The sequence below is a fragment of the Phyllostomus discolor genome, chromosome 8 (genome assembly GCF_004126475.2).
Source record: "Phyllostomus discolor isolate MPI-MPIP mPhyDis1 chromosome 8, mPhyDis1.pri.v3, whole genome shotgun sequence".
In the NCBI taxonomy this organism is placed as follows: Eukaryota; Metazoa; Chordata; class Mammalia; order Chiroptera; family Phyllostomidae; genus Phyllostomus; species Phyllostomus discolor.
In genome coordinates, this window is record NC_040910.2 from 37,245,753 (window position 1) to 37,258,199 (window position 12,447).

Below are 12,447 nucleotides of genomic sequence, written 5' to 3' on the forward strand. Positions count from 1 at the left end.
CCTTGTGTGTCATTGTGCACACATGTCATGACCCTGCATCCTTGCACATCAGTGTCCCTGCATTTCGGTGTCCCCCATGTCTCCGTCCCCGAGTCATTGTGTCTGCATATCAGTGTCTCTGTGCGTGTTTACATCTGCATCGGTGTGCTCGTTCTGGCCTCTGGGTGCGTCTGAATGAGGGTTAGCGTCTGTGCAGCCAGCCATGGGCCTCTGCCCGCCCAGGCCAGAAGGGGGCAGGCACCCGTCCAATGCACGTGCAGAGCTCCTGAAAGTGGAAGCTGGAGGTGGGGCCTGGGCTGGGGGCGGGGCCTGGGACCCCACCTTCAAGCCCACTCTGTGGAGTGGCAGGCTGAGGCATCGGAGGGTTGGGGTGTGGGTCTGCGTCACCACCTCCGGAGGCCTTTTCCTGTGGGGGGAGGGCCCGCCAATGAGGGCTGAGCCTGTCACGTGGGCCTGACAGCTGGGGAGGGGGTGGCTGGTGACTATGTGGTCCTGAGGTGGTCAGCTCCTGGAGCTGCATCGCTGAGACCCCCCTGGCCTGCTCTACCTCAGCCTGCCTGCCTGGGCAGCTCTGCTGGCCCCACCATGTTCTCCAGGAAGAAGCGCGAACTCATGAAAACCCCTTCCATCTCGAAAAAGAACCGGGCGGGAAGCCCCAGCCCACAGCCCTCTGGGGTAAGTTACCCTCTTCAAATTGGAGGAGAGGGTGGGGACCTTGGAGCCACAGTGGGACGAGGGCGCGCCCTTTGCTGGGGCAGTGGGGCAGGGGCCCGGCAGCAGCAACATGCTGGGCCTGCAGTGGGGGGCTCAAGCCAGCTACAGCCCCCACCAGGCGGGACTGCGGGGGCCACGCAGGATCGGCCAGGACCCTGGCGTTCAGCTCATGGTAGGAGGATTTTGGGATGGTCACTGCCTCCCCTGTCTCCTCCAGGGCTGGCTGCAGAACCCAGGGAGTGGGGTAGGGTGCTAGGGTGGGGGCGGCATTTGGCTGTGGCTTTGTAAGGTGGGTGCAGGGAACTATGGCACATCACTGGGCAGAAAGAAGGTTTAGAGGGCAGCAGAGTATCTGACAGGATCCCTGGGTGTAGGGCCTCCAGGACCCCAGGGTGTACACAGGTTGGAACTGTCCTATAGTCTGTGGGACTCAGAGGTCTCCAGGACCCTTAGGGTATAGGGATCGACAGGGGTGTCTTTACAGGGAATAGGTGCGTCTGCTGCAGCCTGAGAGGGGCTACAGGGCCCAGGACCTTCTCCTAGCTCTCCCTTCCTCACCAGGAAGTGGGGTACCCGCGCCCCCGCAGGCCCCGCCCCTGGCTTGTGGTTTGGGCTGACGGTTGTTTGTGAAAGCTCTGGGGAAGAGGATGTTGGGTAACAGGTATGAGAGGGGTATGGCCCCAAATCTCAGCCCTCTGACCTTTGGGCTTCGACCTCCATGGGGTCAGGCTAAAGATCCCCCAGAGCCCCACTTCACTTCTAAGGAAACTGAGGTAGTACCTGGGCCAGAGCACCTGCCTTACCCACCCCCACCCCACCCCACCTCACCCCCAGGAGCTGCCCAGGAAAGATGGGGCTGAAGCTGTGTACCTGGGGCCCACCCTGGACCCACTGAGTGTGGCCTCCAATGCCAAGGCCACAGGCACACTCAAGAGGCCCACGAGCCTGAGCCGCCATGCCAGTGCTGCCGGCTTCCCTCTGTCTGGGGCCAGTTCCTGGACTCTAGGCCGGGGCCACCGAAGCCCACTGACCGCAGCCAGCCCTGCCGAACCCCCTATCGAGGGGCCCTGCCCCGACGCCGTGGAGGACATCTCCCACCTCCTGATGGACGTGGCCCGCTTTGCCGAGGGCCTAGAGAAGCTCAAGGACTGTGTTCTGTGTGACGGTGAGGGCCAGCAGGGACGGCGAGGCCTGGGTGGAAGGCCGAGGTGGACAGAGATACCCCAAACCCTGTGGGGCCAAGGCAGGGTAGAGGGAAGGACTTGGGGAGGCTCTGAAGGGGGTCACAGGGACAGCTTTGTGGAAGAAGCCACTGCAGCTAAGGCTTTGAGGGATGTGTACGAGTTTGGTGGCAACTAGGAGGGAAAGGTGTTGAGGCAGAGAGGGTGTCACATGCACAGGTCAGAAACAGGACCCGGAGGGAATTGTACTCAGGGAGCAAGGTTTGGGTGTTGCTGGTGTGCAGAGTGTGTGAGGCTGGAGGTATTGAGGACATCAGGCAGAAGGATCTTGGACGTTTTCCTGAGGTCAGTGGGGAGCCACAGAGGTGTTAGAGCAGAGGTAGGCCAGAGTCGAATTTATGTGTGTGGCCGAGGTAGGCTAGAGGTAGGGTGAGGTCCGATGGAGAGAATCAGGAGGGACAAGGGGCGGGCCGGCATGTGAGCCGCAGGAGGCAGCAGCCTGTGGGATGGCGGTTCCGTTTTCTCCTCCACGAGACTGACAGCCTGGCTTCCTGCTGAGTTATTTTCATCTGTTTCCTGTTTGTCCCTGGCAACCCTGGCAGGCACCTCAGACGAGGCAGGCACAGCACCTTGTGTGCTGCCTGCTTCTCCCGGAAACCATAGTGCCAGGGCCACGCCAAGTGGTCTGACCTACTCGCCCAAAGCATCCATTTCACAGATAGGAAAACCAAGGTCAGGAGTGGGGCCCTAACCCCTAGCACTCCAAGCCAAGGAAGGGCCAGATCCAGATCCGACCTCAGCCCCCAGTGGCCGCCGTGCCTTCAGGGCACTGATGAGCTGATGAGGAGCTCTGTGCAGAGGCCCAGCCCCACCGGAGCCCTGGTTATCTAGTCACCAGGGCAGGGCCTGCATTGTTTCCTGGGGAAACTCTCTAATCTCGGTTCCTATCCTATTCTGGTACTTCCTTGGAGGTCAGGCCTGGGTGGAGCTGAGTCCTGCAGGCAGTTTGGATGGAGTTGGGGACACCCTTCTCTCTGCCTGGAGTATCCTGGGCCTGGGGAAGAGACTGGAGCAGAGAGGATGTGGCTGTGAGTCCTGGTGCTGCCCCCACTGTCCAGATGTGAGCCCTGGACCAGCGGCCTCCTTTTCCCAGCCCCGGGTGTCCTATCTGTGAACCAGGGCAGCAGCGTGCCCTGGGCTTAGTGGCCTACCAGGCGCTCTCAGCACACTGTGACTGTTGTCTTGGAGACCTGTGCGCTGCCGCACAGGGCCCAAGGTGAGCGGACAGAGCAGAATGCGGGGTCCCCAGTCCTCTGGGAGCACGTAGAGCTTCAGGACGCAGCAGCTGCAGCATTTGACTTGGCCATGCCAACTTGGGCATGTCCAGGCTTCACTGGAGTCAGCTTCTCGGATTGGGGTGCTGCAGGGACCCAGTGGGCTGAGGCCAAGCAACACAAGGGGCAAGGGGCTGGGTGCATGGAAGGAATGTCCTCAGAAGGGGCATGGTCTGACCGTTCCCCGGTATTTTCCTTGGATTCCCGAAGCCCCTTTCTGCCTCTTTGAGCGGGCCTCAGTTTCAGGGCCCCCAAGTTTCAAGGCACAGGGGCCATCCAAAGGAGTCCCTCTGTGCCAAAGAAGGCGGGGCGCCCATTTTCAGGCTCCACTTGCATTGCTGAACAGGCCTGCCAGGCATGAAGTCAGAAGGCCCCAGCTATACAAGCTGTCCACTCCCCCTGGCTGGCCATCAGGCCCTCCTGGGTCTTTGTGCCTGCCTGTCCCTTCCCCTTACTTGCATGGCTACAGTTTCGTTTCTGTTGGATAGTGTGTACGCTGCCTGCTGTTCTCGTGCCTTCAAAGGTAGCGTAGGTGGGAAAGCTGCATGATCCTTGAAAAATGACTTTAGCTCTCTGTGCTTCGGTTCTTCCTCTGCAAAATGGGGATGATGACAAGTGTCTGTCTTATGGGGTGGCTGTCGGGAGAGTATGAGATAACAGGGTGCTTGAGGCCCAGTGCCCAGGCAGGCAGGGAAGGGAGAGAGCTGCATAGAGTCTTGAGCAACCCTGAGTGGTTGGGGCAGGGGAGGGGCCGGGTGGGCTCCATGGAGGAGGAGGTACCAGGACTGCAACTTGAAGGACAAGCAGGAGTTTGCTTTCTGGAGGGATGAGGAAAGTGTTCTGAGCAGAAGGGACTGCTTGTGCCAAGTTCTGGCCTTTGTTGCCCTGGCCAGCAGCCCAGAGAGGGACAGTGCTCTACCTAAGGTCCCACAGCAAGCCTTGGGCAGCTGCCGTCTCCCACCTCTGCCTCAGCTTTCCCACCTGGGGACAGGATCTTTGAGGAATGAGTGAGCGGGTTTTCCCTGGGGCAAGGCCCCTCCCTCCCTGCTCAAACCCATTCTGCCCAGCAGACTTCCTTGAGGCCCGCCGGCCCATGGCCCACGAGTCCCTGGGCGAGGCCCTACGAGTGATGCGCCAGGTCATCTGCAAGTACCCACTGCTGAACACCGTGGAGACACTCACAGCTGCTGGCACCCTCATTGCCAAGGTCAAAGGTCAGCTGGCCAGGACAGAGCAGCAAGGGCTCTCTGCCTGGAAAGGCTTTCTGGAGGAGGGGATGTTTGAGGTGGGCTCTGAAGGACACGTAGGAGTTTGATGGGCATACTTGTTCTATTGATTTCCCTTCAGTTAGCTGCAGGGGTGGTCGCATCCAAAAGTGGGCCGACCCCTTGATCTTTGTCTCTGCCCTCCAGCCTTCCATTATGAATGCAACAATGAGGCAGACAAGCAGGAGTTTGAGAAGGCCTTGGAGACCATGGCCGTCTCCTTCAGCAGCACGTGAGCGCAGGGCCTGCGGGGCAGGGGCAGGGGTTTGTGGGGCCCTTGTACCTCTAGATGCTGACTGCACCCCCCTGCTGCAGTGTGTCTGAGTTCCTCATGGGCGAAGTGGACTGCAGCACTCTCCTGTCAGTGCCCCCTGGGGACCCGAGCCAGGTGAGCAGGGGTGGCCTCCTCTGTCCAGGGGCAGGGACGGTATCCTGCAGGGTGGGCCTCAGACAGGACCTATCACAGAGCTGGATTCACCTGAGTCTCCCCCTGCACAGTCCATGGAGAACCTGTATGGACAGGGGAATGAGGGTGGTCCCCCCAGCGCTGAGGACTGTGAGACAGGTGAGTCTCTGAGCCGCACACGTGGGCGGGCGCTTGCATGAATGGTGGGCAGAAGACTGGGATGGAGGGTGTGCTGGGGGGTGGAGCCCGGGCTGAGAGGCCACTCCGCAGGCTGCCCGCTACCCGAGGAGGTGGACATGCTGCTACAGCGCTGTGAGGGAGGCGTAGATGTGGCCCTGAACTATGCCAAGAACATGGCCAAGTACATGAAAGACCTCATTGGCTACTTGGAGAAGCGGACTGTACTGGGTGAGCGCTGACCCTGGATGAGATCGACCAGTGGGCCCCTCCCCTCACATGCCCCCTGAACACTCCCCGCCCCCCTGCACTGACTCCCCTTCCCTGCCTTACAGAGATGGACTTTGCCAAAGGCCTGCAGAAGATTGTCCACAACTGCAGACAGAGTGTCACGCAGGAGGTGGGGCCATGGGCCTGGGCGAGAGTTTCTGTGCCTGAGAAGGGTCAAGGGAAGAGGCTCCCCATCTATGCTATGGTGGTGGCTGAGGGGACCTGAAGGGACCAGGGAGGGCTTCAAGGAGGGCCTGGATGCTGTCCCACCCTTCTGACTACTACTTCCTCCCAAAAGCCCCACATGCCCCTCCTGTCCATCTACTCGCTGGCCCTGGAGCAGGACCTGGAGTTTGGCCACGGCATGGTGCAGGCAGCAAGCACGCTGCAAACCCAGACCTTCATGCAGGTGGGCTGCACCCTGGAGGGTGGGCTGGGAGTGGGGTTTCCAGGGTTTCCTACTGATGGTCCATCTCACCTCAGCCCCTGAATCTTCGGCGACTTGAGCACGAGAAGCGCAGGAAGGAGATCAAGGAGTCCTGGCACCGTGCCCAGAGGAAGCTGGTACCTCCGGGGCAGGAGGGTGGGTGGGGGTGGGACGGTTGGCCTCTGGCAGGGACCTGTGCCGTGCTGTGATTTCCCCACCTCTTATGCACTTGATGGCATCTCACCAAGCACCCTGTTCTGCTCCTAGTCTCCTACACTTGCCCTACATCCAGGCTCTTCCCACCTCAGGCCACCCTCCTTCCTTTTTCTCAGCCCTTTACAAGCTCGCCTGTGACAGCCACATGGCTTATTTCACTAAACCCCTACTAATTTTAGTTGCTCCTGAGCTGTTGCTGTGTAGTTGAGCTGTTTCAAATGCCACTGCTGTGACAAGCCTGTGCCCTTTCAGACACATGATCAAGCATTTCCGAAAGGGGATGGCTGGGACGGGGCGTGGGTGTATGAGCTCCCCTCCTGAGCCAGAGCCACACCTCTCCCCTTCTGTGAGGCTTGGTCCATATCCTCTGGATTAGACTGTGGCCTATTTCTTATTGACTTGTCAGAGCTCTTTACATATTAGAGAGCTCAGCCCCTGAAGATGTGTGTTATAAGACTCCCCCTACCCAGTTTATTGTTTTGACTTTTGAACCCACTTATGGCTTATTTTGCCAGGTAGAGACCACTATTGGCAGCAGCAGCAGTCTTTCCTTTTATGGCTTCTGGGTTTTGTGTTGCGTCACAATTTTTTATTTTAAAAGTTCCCCCCATGGTTTCTCCCACTACCTGTATGAGTTCTTTATGTGTAAGCCTCTGGTGGTGCAGGCTGCAAGACGTGGCCCTGGAAGGCCCATGGGTTTCAACCAAGTGCCTTCCCGCTCACCCAGAGGGTGCCTGACTTCCTGCCTGGGTGGCTGCACTGTCCTCTGCGAGAGGGGAAGTGAAAGACAGCGTGCGTCACAGCCGTTCGGGTGGGGGCGGGGGTGGGTGTCAAGGACTGGTGTAGGCTGTGCCTGTTCAGAGCTTAGCTATGCCTCAGCCGCCCAGGCTCCCCCCTCCCCAGAGACTTTATTTATTTATTTCTAGAAATATGGGAAGGGAGGGAGAAAGACAGGGAGAGAAACACCAGTGTGTGGTTGCCTCTCATGTGGTCCCCACCACAGACCTGGCTTGCAACCCAGGCATGTGCCTTGACTAGGAACCGAACCAGCGACCCTTTGGCTCACAGACCACACCCAATTCACTGAACCACACCAGCCCGGGCCATGTAGGCTTTTAAATGGACACACCAGGTGCCACTTCCTTCTGGGGTCCCGTTGTAGGAGTCACCTCCTATTCTCCTACTATCGGTTCTTGTGCCGGGGCCTTTTCCCCACTGGGTCACAGAATGTCAGCACAAGAGACATAGGTGATGGAGATGCCAGACTTGGTGTCTTGCTGTTGGGGTAGGAAGCAGGTGAAACCAGGACACTGAGCCCAGTTGAAGGGCAGTTTGGAACTGGTCTCCTCACTCCCACACCCACAGCAAGAGGCAGAGTCCAACCTTCGCAAGGCCAAACAGGGCTACATGCAGCGCTGTGAGGACCACGACAAGGCCCGCCTGCTGGTAAACAAGGCGGAGGAGGAGCAGGCAGGAGCAGGGCCTGGGGCGGGGGGCACAGCCTCCAAGACCCTGGACAAGCGGCGGCGCTTGGAAGAGGAGGCCAAGAACAAGGTAAGGCCAGGCTGGATGGAGCAGGGAAGGAGGGGACCCAGTGGGGGCAGCTCCTGATACACTATGAGAAGTGTCCCACCGCCAGGCCTTTGCCTGGGCTGTACATCCTGCCACGAAAGCCTTCCGACCATGATCTGCTGGCTGGAGTTCTGTGTGGGGCTTGAATCCCAGGCAAAGGCCTCTCTGTGCACCCACTCTGTGCCTTCCCAGGCGGAGGAAGCCATGGCCACATACCGGACGTGTGTGGCGGATGCTAAGACGCAGAAGCAGGAGCTGGAGGATACCAAGGTGACGGCGCTCCGGCAGATCCAGGAGGTCATCCGGCAGAGCGACCAGACCATCAAGTCGGTGGGTGCCAGGGGCTTCTATGCTGTAGCCATAGGCAGGCTGGGCACCTGCCCATCAACCTGCTGACCTCACCACCTGCACCCTGCTGTCTCCAGGCTACCATCTCCTACTACCAGATGATGCACATGCAGACGGCCCCGCTGCCCGTGCACTTCCAGATGCTGTGTGAGAGCAGCAAGCTGTATGACCCGGGCCAGCAGTACGCCTCCCATGTGCGCCAGCTGCAGCGCGATGAGGAGCCTGACGTGCACTATGACTTTGAGCCCCACATCCCTACAAACACCTGGTACAGCTGCGCGTGCGCCCTGGGAGCCAGCTTTCCACCTGCGGTGGGGGCCAGCATGACCGTGCCTCTGTGATCCGCATCGAGGCTCCTACTTCTGGCTTTTGGTCCCACCAGGTCCCCTGTCATGCGCACCCGGAAAGGCAGCTTCAGTGTTGGCGATGCTGCGGAGGCTGCCAGCAGCCCTCCAGAGGAAGGTAGCCCCAGCGATGGGGTGAGAAGGGGTAAGTGCCCAGGGGGGTGGGAGTGCCCAGTAGGATCGAGAAATGGGTGAAGCCTCCCTCCAGCCCTTCTCAGCCACACTCAGCCCTTCACTAGGTGGCCCATTCCACAGGTGGACGTGGACACCAGGTGCACAAGTCATGGCCAAGCTCCATCCCAGATTCTGATGGCAACCTGGACCCCAGCCCCGGCTCAGGTGAAGGGCCTGCCCTGCCAGCTGAGGACAGAGCTCACCATGGTGCCTGGGTGATGGAGAGGGGCCCTTGGGGCAGCATCTGGCCAACATGCCTGCTCCCTCCTGGCTTGGGGTAACTGACACCCCTGCTTCCTGCTTAGGGGACTTGAAGAAGTTTGAGCGGATGTCGTCCAGTGGCACCATGTCATCCAGTGAGGAGCTGGTGGACCAGGAGGGCAGTGCAGGGGCGCCGTCAGCCTTTGAGCAGGGTGAGAGGGGCTCTGAGCCTGGCAGTAGGGGGAGAGGGTTTAGACTTGGCTTGTGGGCCTGGTTCTGACCTACCTTGGTGACAATGAGCACCTGTCCCGCCTCCCAGCTGACCTCAATGGCATGGCCCCTGAGCTGCCAGTGGCCGTGCCCAGTGGGCCCTTCCGCCATGTGGGGATGTCCAAGGCAGCCCGCACTCACCGGCTCCGAAAACTCCGCTCGCCAGCCAAGTGCCGGGAGTGCAACAGCTATGTCTACTTCCAGGGTGCTGAGTGCGAGGAGGTGAGTGGGGACCCCAAGGGTTGCTGGAAGGCCCCATGTAGAGCACAGGGGGCACACAGCTCTGGGAGCAAAGACCAGGACTGTGCTTTCAGAAGCTGCCTTACAGGGGTGTGGGTTGTGAAGGCTTCAGAGAGGAGGAGAGGGAGCCAGGCTCTCTGCTCACTAACTGCTGCCCCCAGTGCTGCCTAGCCTGCCACAAGAAATGTCTAGAGACTCTAGCCATCCAGTGTGGACACAAGAAGCTTCAGGGCCGCCTGCAGCTCTTCGGCCAGGACTTCGGCCAGGCAGCCCAGGGCACTCCTGATGGTGTGCCCTTCATCATTAAGAAGTGTGTCTGTGAGATTGAGCGACGGGCGCTGCGCACAAAGGTGATGACTGAGGGGACAGCAGCAGGGGTTCTGTCCTGGGAGAGCAGAGGGGAGGCAGGCGTGGGCAGAGGCTGACTGTGGGCTGCCACAGGGCATATACCGGGTGAATGGGGTGAAGACACGCGTGGAGAAGCTGTGCCAGGCCTTTGAGAATGGCAAGGAGCTGGTGGAGCTGTCGCAGGCCTCACCCCATGACATCAGCAATGTCCTCAAACTCTACCTGCGCCAGGTGAGCCCCATGGGGACAGAGCAGATGCTAGGCCAGGACCCTTGCCTGGCAGGGGCTGGGGTTTCTTGGGGCAGTGGACTGCTAGGCTGGGGTGTGGCCAGGGTGGGAGCAGGTCTGATTATGGGGTGGTAGGGCCACTACTTGGCAGGTGCAGGGCTGATGCTAGGGGCATGGCCAGGTGGCCAGGGCAGAACAGGAGGGGACTGGGCCTGACCCCACCCCACCCCACCCATCACTTTTAGCTGCCGGAGCCACTCATCTGCTTCCGCTTCTACCACGAGCTCATGGGGCTGGCCAAGGACAGCCTGAAGGCAGAGGCTGAGGCAAAGGTCACATCCCGGAGTTGTCCAGAAGTGGCCGAGCGCGAGGCTGTGGACGTGGCTATGGTGGGCCGGCTGCGGGAGATCCTGAGTGACCTGCCATCTGAGAACCGGGCCTCACTGCAGTACCTGCTGCGGCATCTGCGCAGGTGAGGGCCAGCCAGGCAGGGGTCCAGGATGGCTGGGTCCGGAGACCTGCTTTCACCCACTCCTGTACCCCCTAACCCACCCCCCAGGATTGTAGAGGTGGAACAGGACAACAAGATGACCCCCGGGAACCTGGGCATTGTGTTTGGACCCACACTGCTGCGGCCTCGGCCCACCAAGGCCACCGTATCCCTCTCCTCCCTGGTCGATTACCCGCACCAAGCCCGCATTGTGGAGACCCTCATCACCCACTATGGGGCGGTCTTTGAGGAGAAGCCCGAAGAGGAGGCTACGGGTCAGGTGAGGTGGCAGGTCTCCCCCGGGGGTGGGGGCTGTAAAGTTCTGCCCATGGCAGCGTATGGACTGGAGGACTGGGCAGCTTCTAAGCGGTCTTTTAAGCAAAGAACCGCCAAAGTGTGGGCTCAAATCTGGAGGAGACCCTGCTGGGTACAGAGGCTTTGGCTTACCCTGTGGCATCCAGCCAGCCCCTCGGCTGGTTCCAGTCTGCCACTTCACCTGCTGCCGAGCTTTAATTTCACGCCAGCAGTGTTTGTTCCGGCCCGTGTTTTGTGTCCAAGAAGTGCCCCGCTCCAGTATTCAGTGCCTTTGCCTAGTGTCTAACCATCTTCAGGCATCTCCTGGGGCTTGGTCCCTGGTCTCCAGAGGGAGGACTGGGTGTGGCCTCAGGACAGTGGTCCCTTGCTGGCCATCCCTGCAGGTCTCAGCCCCACCACCAGAGCCTGCAGCCCCTGCTGGAGGAGCTCAGGCCTTCATGAGCAGGAGCTGGGCCCCCATTGCAGATGTGGTGGGTGGTGACAACTCTGGGATTTTTTTTTTAATGTGGCTGAATACAAGACAGGAAACGGAGCTTGGGTGGGCTGGACTCCAGGTTCCTCCCTGACCTCCCTGTCACCTCTGCAGTACGGGATGCCCAGCCAGCGGGCTGAGGTGCTGCTCCAGGTGCCCTACCCGGAGGCCAGTGAGGGGGCTGCCTTCCCCCTGCAGGAGGAGGCTGAGGATGGGGGCCCAGGTGAGCATTTGGGTCAAGGGTATCCAGTGACAGACACCTCTCCCGGTCTCTCCCCATCTCATCCACCTCTGTGCCTCTCTCCTCTGCCCTCTGTCTCTCTCCATCTCACAGACCTACCAGAATCCCACGTCACCTCCAACGACTCTGACTCAGAGCTGGAGGAGGGCCCGGAGCTGCTGTCCTCAGAGGAGAGGAGTGCCCTGCACCGTCTCAGCTTCCTGGAGAAGCAGAGCAGTGAGGCCAGCGTGGAGGAGGCCCAGGACAGTGGCAGTGAAGAGCAGCTGGGGCCCTCCGCTGGGGAGGATGGTGACTAGAGGGGCTGTCCCAGTATACCACCAACCAGTGCAACAATGTAGCTGGAGGCCGACTGTCCGCCATGAGGCACCGTGGTAGACAGGTCACAGTGGGCACTGGTTGGGAGAGGCAACCAGAATTTGTCTGGCTGGGGCCATGGCTGGGGGCCAAGCACCACCCCATTCCTGGCTTCTGTCACCGTGGATATCCCTGGGACTGGCCACACTGTGCCAGGTTCTTTGCCCAGAGTGCCTAGGTTGCAGTGACCACTCGGTGGGAGGCCCCCCTGGCCCATGGTGGTAAGGGCATTGCTGGCTTCCCTTCCCACAAGCTTCTAGGAATGTGGGTGAGTCCACAGTCCACCCCGTGCCTCCCCGCATGACCGGCCTGGCTGAGCCAGGGACTCTGCTCTCAGGAATCACCGTGGGGCTGTGAGGACAGAGGAACCCCGAGTGGCCCCTGCCCTCTGCTCAAGGCTGACCCCTCTTCGGACCTGTCCTGAGCTGTGTATGACCTCTGGTTGCCAGGCTGCGGAAGGCCACTCTGGCAGCCGGACGGACGGCAGGGGCCAGGCGGCAGAACTGGGTTTGGACACCTGGGGTTTAGGTACATGGTGGGGTTTCTCCCTCACATGCATGTATTTTGCTTAAAATAAAGTTTGTTAATCTGAGTGGCAGCTTGGGGACGGGGACACAGAGGGCCCTGTGTTTCCTTGCTTGGGAGGTCGCGAGGAAGGAAATTCTCCCCCAAAGCCTGGTGAGGTCCGAGGGCGCAGGGGGCCTCTGAGGCGAGCTATGCGAGTCCGCAGATGTCCGATAACCACCACTTCACGGGAACGTCCCCTCAGCGCCATCCAGGAGACGCTTCCAGAGGAAGATGAAACACTCTCTTTGTGTTGTCTGGCTGCCGGCTGCACCGCCCATGGGTGCTCAGCGCCT

General features: G+C 60.2%; 1 protein-coding gene across 1 annotated transcript; it reads left to right on the plus strand.

Annotated features, from left to right (window-relative positions):
* The first annotated feature begins 326 nt into the window (after nt 1–326).
* ARHGAP45 (Rho GTPase activating protein 45) lies at nt 327–12,185 on the plus strand. The gene is given in 24 exon segments (XM_036032103.1): nt 327–675; nt 1,549–1,879; nt 4,300–4,443; nt 4,642–4,726; nt 4,810–4,882; nt 4,993–5,059; nt 5,171–5,308; nt 5,413–5,477; nt 5,646–5,756; nt 5,831–5,911; nt 7,356–7,544; nt 7,755–7,892; nt 7,988–8,178; nt 8,293–8,399; nt 8,510–8,593; nt 8,734–8,841; nt 8,949–9,121; nt 9,301–9,489; nt 9,581–9,718; nt 9,961–10,187; nt 10,275–10,485; nt 11,107–11,215; nt 11,327–11,524; nt 11,527–12,185. Coding segments are annotated over 24 exon segments (3,486 nt in total). The 5' UTR covers nt 327–585; the 3' UTR covers nt 11,766–12,185.
* Nucleotides 12,186–12,447: the final 262 nt, after the last annotated feature.